The following is a 22,922-nucleotide window of genomic DNA, read 5'->3' on the forward strand; positions in this document are numbered from 1 at the left end:
TCGTTGCTTTCCCAAGACACAGAAGTGGGCAGACCAGTTTTAGTCACATGACTAACTGGCTATTGCAGAGGTTGGAACTAAGAGAGTTTTAAATTAGAGAAAACAGTGTTTGAAGTCAGAAAGCTCCTGGTTCCTGGTTTGAGAATATCTCTCTGCTGTCTGCTCTCATCTTGCTCACACCAGCTTCGGAAACCATTGAAGACACGAGAACCTCAAAGAGAGAAAAGTCTCCTATGTTGAACAAGGTTTAAGAAGAATATTGGACCCCAATGAAAAGTAAGAGCTGCATACAATCAAAGACTCGACAGTGAACTGGAACCACAGAAACAGTAACCAGAAACCCCCTTCAGAGACTGCCTCAAACCTTTCACCTTATATTTTCTTGTCTTTTCTGTCCCTATCTGCACGTCTGTATCACGTGTGCATGCTAGCGTGGGCACGTTAACCATATTAGAGTTTACGTTTAAGGTTTAATAAATTTCACTTTTCTCCTTTAAACCGAAGAAAGCCTGTTTATGCTCATTTCTTATAATTGGAAAGTGATGAACAAGGATGCACAAAGTGGGAGCTCAAAACACTGTGTTTAAAAATAAAACCCTGTTACATTAAGACCAGGTGAAGACAGCAAAAGACCCCTGGACACCTTTCTCACCAGGTCGTAACAATATGTTTTCTACTTTTAAAAAAGCAAACACAGACTCAAACAGTGAAGACTAACTTTATCAGTCAGATTCAAGGAGGATTATTTGATGAATTCAATTCAATAACATCAGATTGGTACAAAAGGTGAAGTCACACGGGATCAGAGGTGAGCTGGCAAGATGGGTACAGAACTGGCTCTGTCATAGAAGACAGAGGGTAGCAGTGGAAGGGTGCTTTTCTGAATGGAGGGATGTGATTAGTGGTGTTCCGCAGGGATCAGTGCTGGGACCTTTGCTGTTTGTAGTATATATAAATGATTTGGAGGAAAATGTAGCTGGTCTGATTAGTAAGTTTGCGGACGACACAAAGGTTGGTGGAGTTGCGGATAATGATGAGGATTGTCAGAGGATACAGCAGGATATAGATCGGTTGGAGACTTGGGCGGAGAAATGGCAGATGGAGTTTAATCTGGACAAATGTCAGGTAATGCATTTTGGAAGATCTAATGCAGGTGGGAAGTATACAGTAAATGGCAGAACCCTTAGGAGTACTGACAGGCAGAGAGATCTGGGCGTACAGGTCCACAGGTCACTGAAAATGGCAACGCAGGTGGATAAGGTAGTCAAGAAGGCATACGGCATGCTTGCATTCATCGGTCGGGGCATAGAGTATAAAAATTGGCAAGTCATGCTGCAGCTGTACAGAACTTTGGTTAGGCCACACTTAGAATATTGCGTGCAATTCTGGTCGCCACACTACCAGAAGGACGTGGAGGCTTTGGAGAGGGTACAGAAGAGGTTTACCAGTGTGTTGCCTGGTCTGGAGGGCATTAGCTATGAGGAGAGGTTGGATAAACTCGGATTGTTTTCACTGGCACGACGGAGGTGGAGAGGCGACATGATAGAGGTTTACAAAGTTATGAGCGGCATGGACAGAGTGGATAGTCAGAAGCTTTTTCCCAGGGTGGAAGAGTCAGTTACTAGGGGACATAGGTTTAAGGTGAGAGGGGCAAAGTTTAAAGGGGATGTACGAGGCAAGTTCTTTACACAGAGGGTGGTGAGTGCCTGGAACTTGCTGCCGGGGGAGGTGGTGGAAGCAGGTATGATAATGACGTTTAAGAGGCATCTTGACAAATACATGAATAGTATGGGAATAGAGGGATACGGTCGCCGGAAGTGCAGAAGGTTTTAGTTTAGGCAGGCATCAAGATTGGCGCAGGCTTAGAGGGCCGAATGGCCTGTTCCTGTGCTGTACTATTCTTTGTTCTTTGTACTCACCAATGCTGTGCAGTCAAATTCACCTTGGCTTTAAAACAGGCTGCCACCAGTTTCTTCCAAGGGGTACCTGGTAGAAGCTTATGTTTCACAGGGCTCATTCTCTTCCTCAACACCTCACAACAATTCAGTACACCCTGTGAGGAAAACAAACCATAGGTTTCCCTGGATTAAAAAAAAGAGCACAAGCCTAGGAGCAAAAAATGAAATGACAAGAGTCTAGCAACTCAATAATTTCCCAAAACAGATTTTGAGACCATATACTGCTGCCCATCACAACTTGACCTGAGCTCCTAACTAAATATCAATTCTAAAAATAATAATGTCCGTCTACAGGAGTACATGGTACCTGCAAGCATATGTACTAAGGATATGTGAAAGATCCTCCATATACATTATCTACAAAGAATTAAGAGCACAGAAACAGCCCTGATCCTATGTAAAAGGAGCCCAATATTGCAGTTCCATACTCCACTCAATAGCATCTCACATTTACATACATAGAATTTGCAGTGCAGTGTTATGAATGCAGGACTTTGTAGCATGATTATGTTTTAAAAACTGTGATTTTTAATGTAGTGTAAGATGGTGTCAAATGAAACAGGTGACCTCACACCAAGAGGGGAATTTTATCTTGGCGGCGGGCTGTCTCGACATCCGGAGAAACCGACGCCAAATTTCTCCTGGTGACTCTTTTCCGGAAGGACTGCCGAATTTAATGCCAATCAGCACTTACGTTGCTCAGCAGCGGGCCTGCCACAGGATCAAGGAGCCCGTCGCCGCAAGTCCCACCCTTGCAGAGTTGTCAGCCGCAAAGGGGGTGGCTGCTCCTGCAGGTGCAGTTTCCGGAGGCCGAAGAGCATCACTGGATCAGGCTTCAGGTCGGTCAGGGCTGGAGGGGATGCCGGGGAGGGGGGGGGGGGGGGGGGGGTCAGCAGCAAGGACAGGGTGGCTGTCAGTGGGCCCCTCTCCCTTCCCGATGCCAGGTTCCTTGTTCTGGCACTGTGCCTTTTAACAAGGCCTCCCCCTGTCACACACCCCCAGAGCCAGGAAGCAGCCCGTACAGCTTTTCCTACCATGCTTCCCGGGCAATGACAGGGCCGCCTGCCCCATGGTTAATTGCGAGAGTGGCGAGAAAAGGCCCTTAATTAGGGGTTAATTGCCCAGTTGAGGGCCTCAATTAGCAGTGGGTCGGAAGGCCATTCACAGGCCTTCCCGCCCCAGACTAAATTTTGGCAGAGGCAGGATGGTGGCGGGAACCTCCTCGCCACCATCCCATCCAATTTTTATGCTCTCCCCGCCTCCAAACCCACCACAGGGGACAGCATAAAATTCCCATCCTATGTCTGCTTAAAGATAAGACAGGAATCTTGGTTACCAGGACAATAAGGAATCCAGATCAAAGACCCTTTTGAAAAGCAGAGAATGCAAGGCTATAACACCTGACAGATAATGGACTTTGCTCCCCCAGACTTTCAAATTGTAAACAAGGAGCCAGTGGCTTTGAAAATGCAAATGCGAATTGCAATTGCTAACATCTGGAAACAAAAGAAGGCCGGGTAGTTCTGCTGTGGCCAGACTTGTGGGCTCTGTATATTGCAAAAGCAAATGATTGTTGACCTTCTGATTCTGGATAAATTCTACAGTCTTTGAGAAATCTTCAGGCTGTAAGGAAGACTAGAGGGCAACGACCAGCAGTGGCAGCCTCAGGAGGGAGAGAGAGCGGGAACACTGATATAGCAAAAGGCTGTGAAGACTTGATCCTGATTTGAAAGTTGAAATTTGTGGAGAAGGCAAAGACCAACAGGGTCACCAGAGATCATCTTATTCATGGAAGTCCACATTGCAAGTGCTCAGAAGAAGTGAGCAAAGAGGACATTGACTTTGAGAATGACTGGGAGATCTAACCCACTGCAATCGGGAGGGATTAGGGACTTTTAGCTGCAAAGCTTACTTCAAGGACTGTGTAACGTATAAATGTGGTGTGAGGTTTTCAAGTGTTTTAATAAGTGAAGAAATTACCTTTCTCTGTAATTTGGAGTATTAGCTACTTACAAAGTACGATTTAGTTAATGGTGATTTTTTGTTTAGTCATTATAATAAAAGTCATGAAATCCTGTCATGCAATTCTTTAAATTGGTTTGGGGAGTTCATATTTCGTGTTTTAACATTAATGGTTTTACTGAGGTTGTTACAATAGAAGCTGGACATTAAGCTCCATCAGCATATCCTGCCATTCCTTTCTCCCTCATGTTCTTATCCAGCTTCCCCATAACTGCACCTATGCTATTCACCTCAACTACTCCATGTGGTAGTGAGTTCCACATTCTAACCACTCTGAGTAAAGAAGTTTCTCCTGAATTCCCTATTGCATTTATGAGTAACTATTGTACATTTGTAAAAATATTTTGGAACGAGAAAAGGTTATTGGGTCCAACAAGCCCCTGGCTTTACCACTGATTAGCCACTATTCCATGTGATTGGGTTAGGCTAATGTTTAATTGATACTGTGAAGGAGGCACCAACTGAAATGTGACGAATTGGACGGTATTGCAGATCCATCCCATTGAGCAATGTTACACATTATTAGCATGCCAGCTGTGACTCAGTTAATAGCATTCTCCCCTTTGAGTCAGAAGGTTGTGGCTTCAAATCCCACTCTGAGACTTGAGCACAAAAATCAAGGCTGATGCTCCACTGCAGTACTGAGGGAGTGCTGCACTGTTGGAGGTGCTGTCTTTCAGATGAGAATTTTAACCAAGGCCCCTATCTGCCCTCTCAGCTGGACGTAAAAGATCCCACTGCACTATTTCAAAGAAGGGCAAGGGTGTTATTCCTGGTGTCCTGACCAATATTTATCCTTCAATCAACATCACAAAACAGATATCTGGTGATTAACACATTGCAGTTTGTGGGTGTTTGCTGTGTGCAAATTGGCTGCTGTGTTTCCTAAATTACACCAGAGACTGCACTTCAGAAGTACTTCATTGAATGAAAAGCACTTTGGGATGTCCTGTGGTCATAAAAGGGGCTAGATAAACACAAGTCTTTCTTTTATAAGCAGAGTTCCAACTGTAAGTCCATTCTACTACCTCTAGACAATAGAGTAAAGCCAAATTAAAAACAGAAAATGCTAGAAATACTCAGAAGGTCAGGCAGCATCTGTGGAGAGAGGGAAAGAGAGTTTCAGGTCAAAGACCTATCACCAGAACTGGAAAAAGTTAAGAAATGTGACAGGTTTTAAACAAGTACAAAATCAGGGGAAAAGGTGGTGTTTGGGGGGGGGGGGGGGGTTGCAGGGGAAAGGACATCCAGAAAGGTCTGTGATAGGATGGAAGGCAGGAGACATTAAATGACAAAAGGGATGGTGGCGAAAAGCCAAAGGAGATGGTAATGGGACAAAAACAGAAACAAAAAATGGGTCTAGAGGAAATGCAAATGGGAAAAGCAAAATCATCACCAAAAGCTGTCATCCAAAAAAATGAGGGTAGAGATTATAATCTGAAATTGTTGAACTCAATGGTGAGTCCAGAAGTTTGTGCATGATGGGATGCTGTTTGTCAAGCTTACGTTAAGCTTCGTTGAAACAATGTAGGAGGCCAAGGATCATGAGGTAAGAGTGGTAGTGGGGCAGAGAATTAAAATGACAGCCAATTGGAAGCTCAGGGTCACGCTGCAGACTGAATGGCAGTGCTCTGCAAAGTGGTGTCTCAGTCTGTGCTTGGTCTCACCAGTGTAGAGGAAACTGCATTGTGAGCAGAGAATACAGTATATCAAATTGAAACAGGTACAAGTAAATTGCTCTTTGACCTGGAGGGTCCAGGACAGTGGGAATGGAGGAGGTAATAAGGGCAGGTATTGCATCTCCTGCATTTGTATAGTGACAATAACTCTAAGATTTAAGGTAGTTATGGAAAAGGACAAAGATGGGCCAGAAATAAAAGTACTGAATTGGGGGAAGGCCGATTTTAATATAATAAAATAGGATCTGGCCAAAGTGGACTGGGAGCAGCTACTTGTGGGAAAGTCTACATCAGACTAGTGGGAGTCCTTCAAAGAGGAAATAGTGAGAGCTCAGAGCCAACATGTTCCTGTAAAGGTGAAGGGGAGGACCAACAAGTCCAGGGAACCCTGGATGTTAAGGGATATAGAGGATTGGATCAGGACAAAAAAAAAGGAGGCTTATGGCAGATACAGAGTGCTGAAAACAGCAGAGGCACTAGAGGAGTATAGAAAGTGTAGGGGGGTACAAAAAAAAGTAATTAGGAGAGCGAAGAGGAGACAGGAAAAAACACTGGCGGGCAAGATAAAGCAAAATCCTAAGTTTTATAAGTATATTAAGGGCAAGAGGATAACCAGGGAAAGAGTAGGGCCCATTAGGGACCAAAGTGGCAGAGGAGAACAATGATTACTTTTCATCTGTGTTCACTATGGAGAAGGATGACACAGGTGTAGAGATCAGGGAGGGGGATTGTGATATACTTGAACATATTAGCATTGAAAGGGAGGAAGTATTAGCTGCTTCTGCGGGCTTAAAAGTGGATAAATATCCAGGCTCAGAAGAGATGTATCCCAGGCTGTTATGTGAGGCAAGGGAGGAGATTGCAGGGGTTCTGGCACAAATTTTCAAATCCTCTCTGGCCACAGGAGAGGTACCAGAGGATTGGAGGACAGCAAATGTGGTACCATTATTCCAGAAGGGTATCAGGGATAAACCAGGTAATTACAGGCCAGTGAGTCTAACATCAGTGGTTGGGAAACTATTGGAAAAAATTCTGAAAGACAGGATTAATCTCCACTTGGAGACGCAGGGGGAGATTGTGTCTAACTAACTTGATTGAATTTTTCGAGGCGGTGACGAGATGTGTCGATGAGGGTAAAGCAGTTGATGTAGTCTAAATGGACTTCAGTAAGACTTTTGATAAGGTCCTGCATGGGGGATTGTTTAAGAAGGTAAGAGCCATGGGATCCAAGGCAATTTGGCAAATTGGATCCAAAATTGGCTTAGTGGCAGGAGGCAGAGGGTAATGGTCGAGGGCTGTTTTTGCGAGTGGAAGCCTGTGACCAGTGGTGTGCCACAGGGATCAGTGCTGGGTCCCTTGCGGTTTGTAGTGTACATTAATGTTTTGACGTGAATACAGGAGATATGATCAGTAAGTTCACAGATGACACGAAAATTGGTGGTGTCGTAAATAGTGAGGAAGAAAGCCTTATTTTGCAGGACGATATAGATGGGCTGGTAAGATGGGCGGAGCTGCGGCAAATGGAATTTAATCCTGAGAAGTGTGAGGTGATGCATTTTGGGAGGACTAACAAGGCAAGGGAATATACAATGGATGGTAGGACCCTAGGAAGTACAGAGGGTCAGAGGGACCTTGGTGTACTTGTCCATAGATCACTGAAGGCAGCAGCACAGGTAAATAAGGTGGTTAGGAAGGCATATGGGATACTTGCCTTTATTAGCCGAGGCACAGAATATAAGAGCAGGGAGGTTATGATGGAGCTATATAAGACGTTAGTTAGGCCACAGCTGGAGTACTGTGTACAGTTCTGGTCACCACACTATAGGAAGGATGTGATTGCACTGGAGAGGGTGCAGAGGAGATTCACCAGGATGTTGCCTGGGCTGGAGCATTTCAGCTATGAAGAGAGACTGGAAAGGCTAAGGTTGTTTTCCCTAGAGCAGAGAAAGTTGAGGGGAGATATGATTGAGGTATACAAAATTATAAGGGATATTGACAGGTTAGATAGGAAGAAACTTTTTCCCTTAGCAGAGGGGTCAATAACCAGGGGGCATAGATTTAAGGTAAGGGGCCGGAGGTTTGGAGAGGATTCGAGGAAAAATGTTTTCACCCAGAGAGTGGTTGGAATCTGGAACGCACTGCCTGAAGAAGTGGTAGAGGCAGGAACCATCACAATATTCAAGAAGTATTTAGATGAGCACTTGAAACGCCATAGCATACAAGGCTATGGGCCAAGTGCTGGAAAATGGGATTAGAATAGTTAGGTGCTTGATGGCTGGCACAGACACGAAGGGCCGAAGGATCTGTTTCTGTGCTGTATGACTATGACAAAGCCAGGCAGGATCCTATTTGTAGCATTTTCACTCGGCCAAAATGTATCGTATCACCAACAGGAACACCCCTTCTTTTCACTATTGGCAGGAAATAATGAAAACTCATAATTAAAATAATTTAAATAAAATCTGTAATAGCACATTGATGGTTAATTAGAGGATGTCTGTTCTGAATAATGCAAAGTCTCACCAAACAGTTAAGCTCACTGGTGATGCTGCCACCGGTTGCAGTGGAGTTTGGACTGTTAGTAGTTGTGGTCGGTTTTATGGAGACAAAATCAACTGAAATTCCCAGTGCATAGGCACATACTTGAGCAACCTGATTTATAAACAGAGGTAGAAGTCAGAAATGCATTTCAACATCAAAATAATCAAAGCACATTATAGAAATGGAAATAGTGAAAATACTGGGAACAAATTTTTCTCCCTCCTTGCCTCAGAAGAAATTGGGCAATGCACATTTTGCAAGCACTTAACTTGACATTAGCTGAAATCTGGTCGATTTTCTACTAATACTCAATATTTGTTGGGCGAGTAGCAGGTGGGACTAAATCTTGGAACTGGCATTTGCACAAACTGGAGGAAGAGAAGTTGTCATTGCAGTAGACCTTAAAGCAGGAGAGCAATGTCAGCCTGAGATTTCTTGGAATCTTTTGGCATAACAAGATCAGAGTTGCGGCATTTTCTTCCAAGAAAATTGGCATGTAAGTGAACTATGCTGATTTTATGCCAAAACATTGGGAAGTGCGAATTTCCTTCATCATATGCATTGCTTTGGAGATAGATCTATCAAAACCCTCTACCACTCATGCCAAAGACCAACATGGGAATTTCCTGCATTTATGCCAGTAATACACTGGTGTAGATTTCCATCTACAGGTTTAGCCCAAAGTTAACTGATTGCCACATAACAGATTTCAGAAATTTGATAGTGATTTTCTTGGTGAATTTTTTGAAGAAACTAAAAGCATCCAAAATTTATCCCTCAATCAACATCACAAAAACAGATTATCTAGTCATCATCACATTGCTGTATGCAAATTGGCTGCCATGTTTCCTACATTACAACTGTGACTAGACTTCAAAAGTACATCATGGTTGTAAAGAACTTTGGGATGTCCTGTGGTCTCAAAAGGCACTATATAAAGGCAAAACTTTTTTTTTTACATACCAACATACGAATTAGGAGCAGGAATAGGCCACTCGGCCCCTCAAGCCTGCTCCGCCATTCAATAAGATCATGGCTGATCTGTTTGTAATCTCAGCTCCACATTCCCGCCTACCCCCGATAACCTTTCACCCCCTTGCTTATCAAGAATCTATTTACCTCTGCCTTAAAAATTTTCAAAGACTTGTGACCCTCAGAGAGAAAAAATATTCTCCTCATCTCTGTCTTAAATGGTCGACCCCTAGTTCTAGATTCTCCTACAGAAGAAACATCCTTCCAACATCCACCCTGTCAAGACCCCTCAGAATCTTATGTGTTTCAATCAAGTCGCCTCTTGCTCTTCTAAACTCCAGCAGATACAAGCCAAGCCTGTCCAACCTCTCCTAAGACAACCCACTTATTCCAGGTATTAGTCTAGTGAACCTTCTCTGAACTGCTTCCAAAAGATTTACATCCTTCCTTAAACAAGGAAACCAATACTGTACACAGTACTCCAGATGTGGTCTCACCAATGCCCTGTATAACTGAAGCATAACTTTCCTACTTTTGTATTCAATTCCTCTCGTGATAAACAATAACATTCTATTAGCTTTCCTAATTACTTGCTGTACCTGCATACTAAACTTCTGCAATTCATGCACTAGGACAGCCAGATCCCTCTGCATCTCAGAGCTCTGAAATCTCTCACAATTTAGATCATATGATTCTTTTTTATTCTTCCTGCCAAAGTGGACAATTTCCCACACTATATTCCATTTGACAGGTCTTTGCCCACTCACTTAACCTATCTATATCCCTTTGTAGCCTCCCTATGTCCTCTTCACAACTTACTTTCCTACCTATCTTTGTGTGATCGGCAAATTTAGCAACAATACCTTCAGTCCCTTCACCTGAGTTATTTATATAAATTGTAAAAAGTTGAGACCCCAGCACAGATCCCTATGGTACACCACCCGTTACATCTTGCCAACCAGAAAATGACCCATTTATGCCTACTCTCTGTTTCCTGTTAGCTAGCCAATGTTCTATCCATGCCAAAATGTTACTCCCTACACCATGAGCTTTTATTTTCTGCAAAAACCTTTGATGTGGCACCTTATCAAATGCCTTCTGGAAATCTAAGTACAGTACATCCACCGGTTCCCCTTTATCCACAGCACATGTAACTCCCTCAAAGAACTCCAATAAATTTGTTAAACATGATTTCCCTTTCACAAAACCATGTTGACTCTGCCTGATTACCTTGAATTTTTCTAAGTGCCCTGCTACAACGTCTTTCATAATAGCTTCTAACATTTTCCCTAAGACAGATGTTAAGCTAACTGGCCTGTAGTTTCCTGCTTTTCGTCTCCCTCCCTTTTTGAATAAAGGAGTTACATTGGCTATTCTCCAATCTAAAGGAACTTTCACTGAATCTAGGGAATTTTGGAAAATCAAAACCAATGCATCAACTACCTCACTGGCCACTTCTTTTAAGACCCTAATATGAAGTCCATCAGAACACGGGGTCTTGTCAGCCTGCAGCTCCAACAACTTGCTCAGTTCCATTTCCCTGGTGATAGTAATTTTCTTGAGTTCCTTCCTCCCTTCCATTTCCTGATTTACAGCTATTTCTGGGATGTTACTTGTACCCTCTGTGATGAAGACCGATGCAAAATACCTGTTTAATTCATCTGTCATCTCCTTATTTTCCCTTATTAATTCCCCAGACTCACTTTCTATAGGACCACTGCTCACTTTGTTAACTCGTTTCCTTTTAAAGTATCTATAGAAACTCTTACTATCTGTCTTTATATTTCTAGTCAGCTTTCTCTCGTACTCTTTTAAAGTTTTCAGACTGAAGGAGCTGAAATGCCTTCCAAATGGGTATATCCCTGTTCTGAATAGCAGCAGCAGAGGCAGGAGGCTCTGGTAGTCAGGCAACATGTCAGAATACACCATCTCACTTGCTGTTACATCACAGATGGCATTGCATTCGCCCCGTTTAAAGCCACTTTTTAATGTTCGGCCATTGGCAAATGAGCTCTGCAGGGAATTTGAGTGTTAATTGCTAAAAATTAACTAAATTACCAGATGGCTGACCACCCCAATTACCAAGTGGCTGACCACCCCAATTACCAGATGGCTGACCACCCCAATTACCAGATGGCTGACCACCCCAATTACCAGATGGCTGACCACCCCAATTACCAGATGGCTGACCACCCCAATTACCTGATGGCTGACCACCCCAATTACCTGATGGCTGATAACCCCAATTACCAGACGGCTGATCACCCCAATTACCAGATGGCTGATCACCCCAATTACCAGATGGCTGATCACCCCAATTACCAGATGGCTGATCACCCCAATTACCAGATGGCTGATCACCCCAATTACCAGATGGCTGATCACCCCAATTACCAGATGGCTGAACACCCCAATTACCAAATGGCTGATCACCCCAATTACCAAATGGCTGATCACCCCAATTACCAAATGGCTGATCACCCCAATTACCAGATGGCTGATCACCCCAATTTCTGACCACCCCAATTACCAGATGGCTGACCACCCCAATTACCAAATGGCTGACCACCCCAATTACCAGATGGCTCATCACCCCAATTTCTGACCACCCCAATTACCAAATGGCCGATCACCCCAATTACCAGATGGCCGATCACCCCAATTACCAGATGGCCGATCACCCCAATTACCAGATGGCCGATCACCCCAATTACCAGATGGATGATCACCCCAATTAGCAGATGGCTGATCACCCCAATTAGCAGATGGCTGATCACCCCAATTACCAAATGACTGAACACCCCAATTACCAAATGGCTGATCACCCCAATTACCAAATGGCTGATCACCCCAATTACCAGATGGCTGATCACCCCAATTACCAGATGGCTGATCACCCCAATTACCAGATGGCTGATCACCCCAATTACCAGATGGCTGATCACCCCAATTACCAGATGGCTGATCACCCCAATTACCAGATGGCTGATCACCCCAATTACCAGATGGCTGATCACCCCAATTACCAGATGGCTGATCACCCCAATTACCAGATGGCTGATCACCCCAATTACCAGATGGCTGATCACCCCAATTACCAGATGACTGATCACCCCAATTACCAGATGGCTGATCACCCCAATTACCACATGGCTGATCACCACAATTACCACATGGCTGATCACCACAATTACCACATGGCTGATCACCCCAATTTCTGACCACCCCAATTACCTGATGGCTAATCACCCCAATTACAAAATTGCTGATCACCCCAATTACCAGATGGCTGATCACCCCAATTACCAGATGACTGATCACCCCAATTACCAGATGGCTGACCACCCCAATTTCTGACCACCCCAATTACCAAAGGCCCGTTCACCCCAATTACCTGATGGCTGATCACCCCAATTACCAAATGGCTGATCACCCCAATTTCTGACCACCCCAATTACCAGATGGCTGATCACCCCAATTTCTGACCACCCCAATTACCAGATGGCTGATCACCCCAATTTCTGATCACCCCAATTACCAGATGGCTGATCACCCCAATTTCTGACCACCCCAATTACCTGATGGCTGATCACCCCAATTTCTGACCACCCCAATTACCAGATGGCTGATCACCCCAATTTCTGACCACCCCAATTACCAGATGGCTGATCACCCCAATTTCTGATCACCCCAATTACCAGATGGCTGATCACCCCAATTACCAGATGGCTGACCACCCCAATTTCTGACCACCCCAATTACCAAAGGCCCGTTCACCCCAATTACCAAATGGCTGATCACCCCAATTTTGGACCACTCCAATTACCAGATGGCTGATCACCCCAATTTCTGACCACCCCAATTACCAGATGGCTGACCAACCCAATTACCAGATGGCTGATCACCCCAATTTCTGACCACCCCAATTACCAGATGGCTGATCACCCCAATTTCTGACCACCCCGGATACCAGATGGCCGATCACCCCAATTACCAGATGGCCGATCACCCCAATTTCGGACCACCCCAATTACCTGATGGCTGATCACCCCAATTTCTGACCACCCCAATTACCAGATGGCCGATCACACCAATTATCAGATGGCCGATCTCCCCAATTACCAGATGGCCGATCAGCCCAATTACCAAAGGCCCGTTCACCCCAATTACCTGATGGCTGATCACCCCAATTACCAAATGGCTGATCACCCCAATTTCTGACCACCCCAATTACCTGATGGCCGATCATCCCAATTACCAGATGGCTGATCACCCCAATTTCTGAGCACCCCAATTACCAGATGGCCGATCATCCCAATTACCAGATGGCTGATCACCCCAATTTCTGAGCACCCCAATTACCAGATGGCCGATCACCCCAATTACCAGATGGCCGATCTCCCCAATTACCAGATGGCCGATCTCCCCAATTACCAGATGGCCGATCTCCCCAATTACCAGATGGCCGATCTCCCCAATTACCAGATGGCCGATCTCCCCAATTACCAGATGGCCGATCTCCCCAATTACCAGATGGCCGATCACCCCAATTACCTGATGGTCGATCAGCCCAATTACCAGATGGCTGATCACCCCAATTTCTGACCACCCCAATTACCTGATGGCTGATCACCCCAATTTCTGACCACCCCAATTACCTGATGGCTGATCACCCCAATTTCTGACCACCCCAATTACCAGATGGCCGATCACCCCAATTACCAGATGGCCGATCTCCCCAATTACCAGATGGCCGATCTCCCCAATTACCAGATGGCCGATCTCCCCAATTACCAGATGGCCGATCACCCCAATTACCAAATGGCCGATCACCCCAATTACCAAATGGATGATCACCCCAATTAGCAGATGGCTGATCACCCCAATTAGCAGATGGCTGATCACCCCAATTACCAAATGGATGATCACCCCAATTAGCAGATGGCTGATCACCCCAATTACCAAATGGCCGATCACCCCAATTACCAAATGGATGATCACCCCAATTAGCAGATGGCTGATCACCCCAATTACCAGATGGCTGATCACCCCAATTACCAGATGGCCGATCACCCCAATTACCAGATGGCCGATCACCCCAATTACCAGATGGCCGATCACCCCAATTACCAGATGGCCGATCACCCCAATTACCTGATGGTCGATCAGCCCAATTACCTGATGGCCGATCAGCCCAATTACCAGATGGCTGATCACCCCACTTTCTGACCACCCCAATTACCAGATGGCTGATCACCCCAATTTCTGACCACCCCAATTACCTGATGGCTGATCACCCCAATTTCTGACCACCCCAATTACCAGATGGCCGATCACCCCAATTACCAGATGGCTGATCACCCCAATTTCTGACCACCCCAATTACCTGATGGCTGATCACCCCAATTTCTGACCACCCCAATTACCAGATGGCCGATCACCCCAATTACCTGATGGCTGATCACCCCAATTTCTGAACACCCCAATTACCAGATGGCCGATCACCCCAATTACCAGATGGCCGATCTCCCCAATTACCAGATGGCCGATCTCCCCAATTACCAGATGGCCGATCTCCCCAATTACCAGATGGCCGATCTCCCCAATTACCAGATGGCCGATCTCCCCAATTACCAGATGGCCGATCTCCCCAATTACCAGATGGCCGATCATCCCAATTACCAGATGGCCGATCACCCCAATTACCAGATGGCCGATCATCCCAATTACCAGATGGCCGATCACCCCAATTACCTGATGGCCGACCACCTCAATTAACAAATGGCCGATCACCCCAATTACCTGATGGCCGATCACCCCAATTACCTGATGGCCGATCACCCCAATTGCCTGATGGCCGATCACCCCAATTGCCTGATGGCCGATCACCCCAATTACCTGATGGCCGATCTCCCCAATTACCTGATGGCCGATCACCCCAATTACCTGATGGCCGATCTCCCCAATTACCTGATGGCCGATCTCCCCAATTACCTGATGGCCGATCTCCCCAATTACCTGATGGCCGATCACCCCAATTACCAGATGGCCGATCACCCCAATTACCTGATGGCCGACCACCTCAATTAACAAATGGCCGATCTCCCCAATTACCTGATGGCCGATCTCCCCAATTACCTGATGGCCGATCACCCCAATTACCAGATGGCCGATCACCCCAATATTCCTTCCTGGGTCCCATGCTAGCTGACAGTGAAAATAGTTCCCTCTCAAGTATTGGTTTCCTCCCTTTCAAAACTAACGCCATCACCTTCCTCCTCAAAAAAATCATCACTAACCCACGTATCCTTGCAACATACTGTCCCGTCTCCAACCTCCCTTTCCTTTTCTCTCCCGAGTTGTTGAACATATTGCTGCTTTACAAATCCATATCCTCCTTTGCTGCAACTCAATGTTTGAATCTCTCCAATCATGACTGTGACGATGATACAGAATCCTTCCTCGATCCTTAGCTGCAGCGAACTAAAGTATCCTCCAATATTTTCCAGCTAGCTGGGACTGCTCTCACTTAGTTCCATTGTTCCTATTCAATCATTGGCACAGCAATAAAGCAATGGCTTCTCTTCCCATTCCTGCACCATTACATGTGGAGATCCCCAGGAATCTAACCTTGTCCCACCTCTTCCCCCTACTTCATGGTGTCCCTGGCAACATCACTCACTTCCACATACACGCTGATGATACTCTGCTCCACCTCAATTTATTTTTGACCCCTCCATTGCCTCTGTGCTGTCAGATTGTTTGTCTGACATTCAGTCCTAGATATTTTGTAATTTCCTCTGATTAAATATAAATAAGACCAAAAGCATAAGACCCCTGCTACAAACTGTATAAATTTGTCACTCTCTCAGACTCAACCAGACCTTTAGAAACCTTGGCATCCTATTTGATCTTAAGCTGAGTTTTTGAACCCTGACTACCTCAGGTTATCTGCTGCTGAATCCTCTTCCAAGTCTTTGTACGGATTTCAGTATTCCAATGACATCCTGATTGGCCTCTCACCAGCCCCAACCTTCTGAAAATCTCAGATCATGCAAAACTCTACTGTTCATACCTTCACCCACACCAAGGGCTGAATTTTCTCAGCCCTTTGGAGATGGGCTAGGAGCCAGCAGGCTGGTAATATGTTGGGCGAATGCTTCAGGAGGGGAGCCTGATGTCTTCCTGCCACTGTGGCATATTGCCAGCAGTGGGAACCTCAGAGGCACAGCTGACCCCTGATGGGAATATTGAGCCACTTAAGGGCCCAAATAAGGGTCACTCCTCGCCCCTGTTGGCATTGAAACGTTTTTGTAGGTGAGGCGGTGGCATAGTGCTAATGTCACTGGACTAGTAGCAGCTTTTTCGGGAGCAGAGTGCGAGCGAGTGAGCAGCTGGGAAGGTCAGTTTAAAGTAAATTTAATTTCCTTTTGTTTTCGGCGGAGACCAGGGGGCTGCTGGGTAAGTAAAACCCTATATATTTGGGCCGTTTAAAATAACTTGCCTTTCATTACAGCAGCTTTTTCGGGAGCAGAGTGCGAGCGAGTGAGCAGCTGGCAAGGTCAGTTTAAAGTAAATTTAATTTCCTTTTGTTTTCGGCGGAGACCAGGGGGCTGCTGGGTAAGTAAAACCCTATATATTTGGGCCGTTTAAAATAACTTGCCTTTCATTGCAGCAGCTTTTTCGGGAGCAGAGTGCGAGCGAGTGAGCAGCTGGGAAGGTCAGTTTAAAGTAAATTTAATTTCCTTTTGTTTTCGGTGGAGACCAGGGGGCTGCTGGGTAAGTAAAACCCTATATGTTTCAGTGCTGTATCTCTAATCTAATCTAATCATAATCATATATTTGGGCCGTTTCTGAACCCGAGACACTACACCTGTGGTGTCTCCCACCCGCCCTCCTCCTCTAAACAAAAAAAAGGACTCGGTGGTGTGTAGATAAGGTAAGGCTTTTATTATTTCTCTTTTTTTTTATCGTGTGATTGGTAAAAAACTTTTCGTTCCTTTTTCATTTAACGAAGTTTAAGCTTAAGATTAAAAATGGCAGGAGATCTCAGACCCGTGACATGCTCCTCTTGCTCAATGTGGGAGCTCAGGGACATGGCTGATGTCCCAGACTCCTTCACGTGCAGGAAGTGTGTCCAGCTGCAGCTCTTGTTAGACCGCATGACGGCTCTGGAGCTGCGGATGGACTCACTTTGGAGCATCCGCGATGCTGAGGAGGTCGTGGACAGCACGTTTAGTGAATTGGTCACACGCAGATTAGGATTGCTGAGGGAGAAAGGTGACCAAAAGGCAGAGAAAGAGCAGGAAGGCAGCACAGGTGTCCCCTGCGGTCATCTCCCTCCACAACAGGTATACCGTTTTGGTTACTGTTGAGGGAGATGGCTCACCAGGGGAAGGCAGCAGTAGCCAGGTTCATGGCACCGTGGCTGGCTCTGCTGTTCAGAAGGGCGGGAAAAAGAGTGGAAGGGCTATAGTCATAGGGGATTCGATTGTAAGGGGAGTAGATAGGCGGTTCTGTGGTCGAAAACGAGACTCCCGAATGGTATGTTGCCTCCCAGGTGCACGGGTCAGGGATGTCTCAGATCGGCTGCAGAACATTCTGAAGGAGGAGGGTGAACAGCCAGTTGTCGTTGTGCACATAGGCACCAATGATGTAGGTAAAAAACGGGATGAGGTCCTACAAGCAGAATTTAGGGAGTTAGGAGCCAAGTTAAAAAGTAGGACCTCAGAGGTAGTAATCTCAGGATTGCTACCAGTGCCACGTGATAGTCAGAGTAGAAATGAAAGAATGGTCAGGATGAATGCGTGGCTTGAGAGATGGTGCAGGAGGGAGGGGTTCAGATTTTTGGGACATTGGGACCGGTTCTGGGGGAGGTGGGACTATTACAAATTGGACGGTCTACACCTGGGCCGGACTGGAACCAATGTCCTTGGGGGTGCTTTTGCTAACGCTGTTGGGGAGGGTTTAAACTAATGTGGCAGGGGGATGGGAACCAAATGAGGTCAGTGGAGAGTAAGGATGTAGTAACTAAAGCCTGGAAGGAACTAGATAATGAAGTCAGCGTGACTAAGGGAAAGAGTAGGCAGGGAGCAGATGATGAAAGCAAAGGGACTGGTGGTCGGAGGTGTATTTGTTTTAATACAAGAAGTGTAGTAGGTAAGGCAGATGAACTTAGGGCTTGGATTAGTACCTGGGAGTATGATGTTATTGCTATTACTGAGACTTGGTTAAGGGAAGGGCATGATTGGCAACTAAATATCCCAGGATACCGATGCTTCAGGCAGGATAGAGAGGGAGGTAAAAGGGGTGGAGGAGTTGCATTACTGGTCAAAGAGGATATCACAGCTGTGCTGAAGGAAGGCACTATGGAGGACTCGAGCTGTGAGGCAATATGGGCAGAACTCAGAAATAGGAAGGGTGCGGTAACAATGTTGGGGCTGTACTACAGGCCTCCCAACAGCGAGCGTGAGATAGAGTTACAAATATGAAAACAGATTATGGAAAGCTGTAGGAGCAACAGGGTGGTGGTGATAGGAGATTTTAATTTTCCCAACATTGACTGGGATTCACTTAATGTTAGAGGTCTGGATGGAGCAGAATTTGTAAGGAGCATCCAGGAGGGTTTTCTAGAGCAGTATGTAAATAGTCCAACTCGGGAAGGGGCCATACTGGACCTGGTGTTGGGAAATGAGCCGGGCCAGGTGGTTGACGTTGCAGTAGGGGATTACTTTGGGAATAGTGATCACAATTCCGTAAGTTTTAGAATACTCATGGACAAAGACGAGAGTGGTCCTAAAGGAAGAGTGCTAAATTGGGGGAAGGCCAACTATACCAAAATTCGGCAGGAGCTGGGGACTGTAGATTGGGAGCAGCTGTTTGAAGGTAAATCCACTTTTGATATGTGGGAGGCTTTTAAAAAGAGAGGTTGATTAGCGTGCAGGAGAGACATGTTCCTGTGAAAATGAGGGATAGAAATGGCAAGATTAGGGAACCATGGATGACAGGAGAAATTGTGAGACTAGCCAAGAGGAAAAAGGAAGCACACATAAGGTCTAGGCGGCTGAAGAAAGACGAAGCTTTGAAAGAATATCGGGATTGTAGGCGCAATCTGAAACGAGGAATTAAGAGGGCTAAAAGGGGTCATGAAATATCTTTAGCAAACAGGGTTAAGGAAAATCCCAAAGCCTTTTATTCATATATAAGGAGCAAGAGGGTAACTAGAGAAAGGATTGGCCCACTCAAGGACAAAGGAGGAAAGTTATGCGTGGAGTCAGAGAAAATGGGTGAGATTCTCAACGAGTACTTTGCATCGGTATTCACCGAGGAGAGGGACATGACGGATGTTGAGGTTAGGGACAGATGTTTGATTACTCTAGGTCAAGTCGGCATAAGGAGGGAGGAAGTGTTGGGTATTCTAAAAGGCATTAAGGTGGACAAGTCCCCAGGTCCGGATGGGATCTATCCCAGGTTACTGAGGGAAGCGAGAGAGGAAATAGTTGGGGCCTTAACAGATATCTTTGCAACATCCTTAACCACGGGTGAGGTCCCGGAGGACTGGAGAATTGCTAATGTTGTCCCCTTGCTTAAGAAGGGTAGCAGGGAAAATCCAGGTAATTATAGACCAGTGAGCCTGACGTCAGTGGTAGGGAAGCTGCTGGAGAAGATACTGAGGGATAGGATCTATTCCCATTTGGAAGAAAATGGGTTTATCAGTGATAGGCAACATGGTTTTGTGCAGGGAAGGTCATGTCTTACCAACTTAATAGAATTCTTTGAGGAAGTGACAAAGTTGATTGATGAGGGAAGGGCTGTAGATGTCATATACATGTGCTTCAGTAAGGCGTTTGATAACGTTCCCCATGGTAGGCTGATGGAGAAAGTGAAGGCGCATGGGGTCCAAGGTGTACTAGCTAGATGGATAAAGAACTGGCTGGGCAACAGGAGACAGAGAGTAGCAGTGGAAGGGAGTTTCTCAAAATGGAGACGTGTGACCAGTGGTGTTCCACAGGGATCCGTGCTGGGACCACTGTTGTTTGTGATATACATAAATGATTTGGAGGAAAGTATAGGTGGTCTGATTAGCAAATTTGCAGACGACACTAAGATTGGTGGAGTAGCAGATACTGAAGGGGACTGTCAGAGAATACAGCAGAATATAGATAGACTGGAGAGTTGGGCAGAGAAATGGCAGATGGAGTTCAATCAGGACAAATGCGAGGTGATGCATTTTGGAAGATCCAATTCAAGAGTGAACTATACAGTAAATGGAAAAGTCCTGGGGAAAATTGATCTACAGAGAGATTTGGGTGTTCAGGTCCATTGTTCCCTGAAGGTGGCAACGCAGGTCAATAGAGCGGTCAAGAAGGCATACGGCATGCTTTCCTTCATCGGACGGGGTATTGAGTACAAGGGTTGGCAGGTCATGTTACAGTTGTGTAGGACTTTGGTTCGGCCACATTTGGAATACTGCGTGCAGTTCTGGTCGCCACATTACCAAAAGGATGTGGATGCTTTGGAGAGGGTGCAGAGGAGGTTCACCAGGATGTTGCCTGGTATGGAGGGCGCTAGCTATGAAGAGAGGTTGAGTAGATTAGGATTATTTTCATTAGAAAGACGGAGGTTGAGGGGGGACCTGATTGAGGTGTACAAAATCATGAGAGGTATAGACAGGGTGGACAGCAAGAAGCTTTTTCCCAGAGTGGGGGATTCAATTACAAGGGGACACGAGTTCAAAGTGAAAGGGGAAAAGTTTAGGGAGGATATGCGTGGAAAGTTCTTTACGCAGAGGGTGGTGGGTGCATGGAACGCATTGCCAGCGGAGGTGGTAGACGCGGGCACGATAGCGTCTTTTAAGATGTATCTAGACAGATACATGAATGGGCAGGAAGTAAAGAGATACAGACCCTTAGAAAATAGGCGACAGGTTTAGATAGAGGATTTGGATCGGCGTAGGCGTGGAGGGCCGAAGGGCCTGTTCCTGTGCTGTAATTTTCTTTGTTCTTTGTTAGTGCTCATGGGTTTGAATCTACCACGTCAGATTGTGGTTTGAATTCAATTAATAAACCTGGAATTTTAAAAAAAAGCTAGTCTAATGGTGACCATGAAATCGTTGTCGATTGTTGTAAAAACCCATCTGGTTCACCAATGTCCTCTAGGGAAGGAAATCTGCTGTCCTTACCTGGTCTGGCCTGCATGTGACTCCAGATCCACAGCAATGTGGTTGGCTCTTAAATGCCCTCTGAAATGGCCTAACAAACCACTTAGATGTCAGGGGCAACTGGGGATGGGCAGTCAATGCTGGCCTCGACAGCGATGCCCATATCCCATGAACGATTGTTGCAGTGGAAGCAAACTCTGCTGACTTCCCAGCGGGTTCGCACTCCATGTCCCAAAGAGGCTAGAATAGGACATCACCCCCACACACACAACCATCGCCCCAGCCACCTCAACAAAACCTACCTCGTCTTTGAGGGTGCTTTACCATGAAGGCGCCCTCTCCTTCCTCTTGCAACCTCAGTAGCGCTGCCGAGGTTGCTGAGCTGCCAGCCCTCTGATTGGGTCAGCAGCTCTGGTTGACTGGCCGCCATTCTGAATTGGATGGTGGCCCCGGCGGCAGCCTGTTAATTGGCCACCGGCAGCAAAATGCCGCCCCAAGTTCCCACCGCCTGCTGGACCAGGGTTAACTCTCTGCTTTCCTTGAAAAATTCAGCCCAAGTCTCATTCACCTATCATGCCTGTGCTTGCTGACCTAAATTAGTTCCTGGTCCTCCAACACATCAAATTTAAAATATTATTTATTTTAATCCAATTCTATCTCTATTGTAAATCTCTCCATTCGTCTGACTCTGACCTCTTGTGCACACACCCCACCTTTCCCACATCGTTTGTGGCCATGCCTTCAGCTGTGGAGGTCCCATGCTCTGAAATTCTCTCCCTCTTTTACTTTGAGGTGCTCCTTAAAATCCACATTTTTGGCCAAGCTTTTGATCACCATACCCAATATCTCTCTCAGTTCAGCGTCTGTATTTTTTTTAATGCCTGAGTTCCGTAGAGCTTCTTCTTTCTTTTTAAGATACTCAGACCACTGTGGGAATGACCAGCACTGCTGTTCATCTGTCCATTGTGTTCTGCCCTACAGTATGTCCTGTTGTAAGTCTCAAATTGAGCTGGTTTCCCAGAGCCTTCCTCACGGTATTTATCTTCTGAGTTTTTTCTCATTGGTGAACTGCAACCAAGGCGAAAGAGCCACAACTATCCTTTATTTCCCATTGAAGTCAAATACCCCCCACTGGAAGTCAATCAAGTATTCAGAGCCAGGGCTCTGCTTGCCAGCAATGTGTGGAGTTGGGCCCGAACCCAACCATTCTGACTCTGAGGCAGGCACACTACCACTGAGCCAGGATCTACTCCGTCCTGAGATGAATATCCATGGATGTTAACTCAGTATTGGGACCATATTCTAGTCTCCACTTGCAATGGCTGTCTGGATTAGGTCTTAAACCTTTCATCTTCTGACTCAGATATGGGAATGCTAAGCCACTAAATCAAATGTTCTCTTCCTCCAAGCCTTAATGGTCTGTACAGGGATTTCACGCACAGTGTTATTAACACCACACTTTAACCACTGGAACTGAACTGGCCCATCTTTCCATTGGGTTTTTGCATCCAGTATTTCTCATATCCATCACCCTCTTTTACATTTCTAATATAAAATGTTCACACAACAAATTAATACTGAATTTTTGGA

At 45.7% G+C, this 22,922-nt stretch overlaps 1 protein-coding gene across 7 annotated transcripts in view; it reads right to left on the minus strand.

The window, feature by feature from the left end:
- Nucleotides 1-22,922, minus strand: part of LOC137369057 (xanthine dehydrogenase-like) — a 225,248-nt gene that overhangs the window by 29,096 nt on the left and 173,230 nt on the right. For all 7 annotated transcript variants that reach the window (XM_068029610.1, XM_068029607.1, XM_068029609.1 and 4 more), the window contains 2 exons: nucleotides 8,183-8,311; nucleotides 1,920-2,053 (listed from right to left, as the gene is read on the minus strand). In XM_068029610.1, coding sequence (XP_067885711.1) covers nucleotides 1,920-2,053; nucleotides 8,183-8,311 — 263 coding nt within the window. The remainder of the gene's footprint in view (nucleotides 1-1,919; nucleotides 2,054-8,182; nucleotides 8,312-22,922) is intronic.

This window comes from Heterodontus francisci, chromosome 4 (genome assembly GCF_036365525.1).
Source record: "Heterodontus francisci isolate sHetFra1 chromosome 4, sHetFra1.hap1, whole genome shotgun sequence".
NCBI lineage: Eukaryota > Metazoa > Chordata > Chondrichthyes > Heterodontiformes > Heterodontidae > Heterodontus > Heterodontus francisci.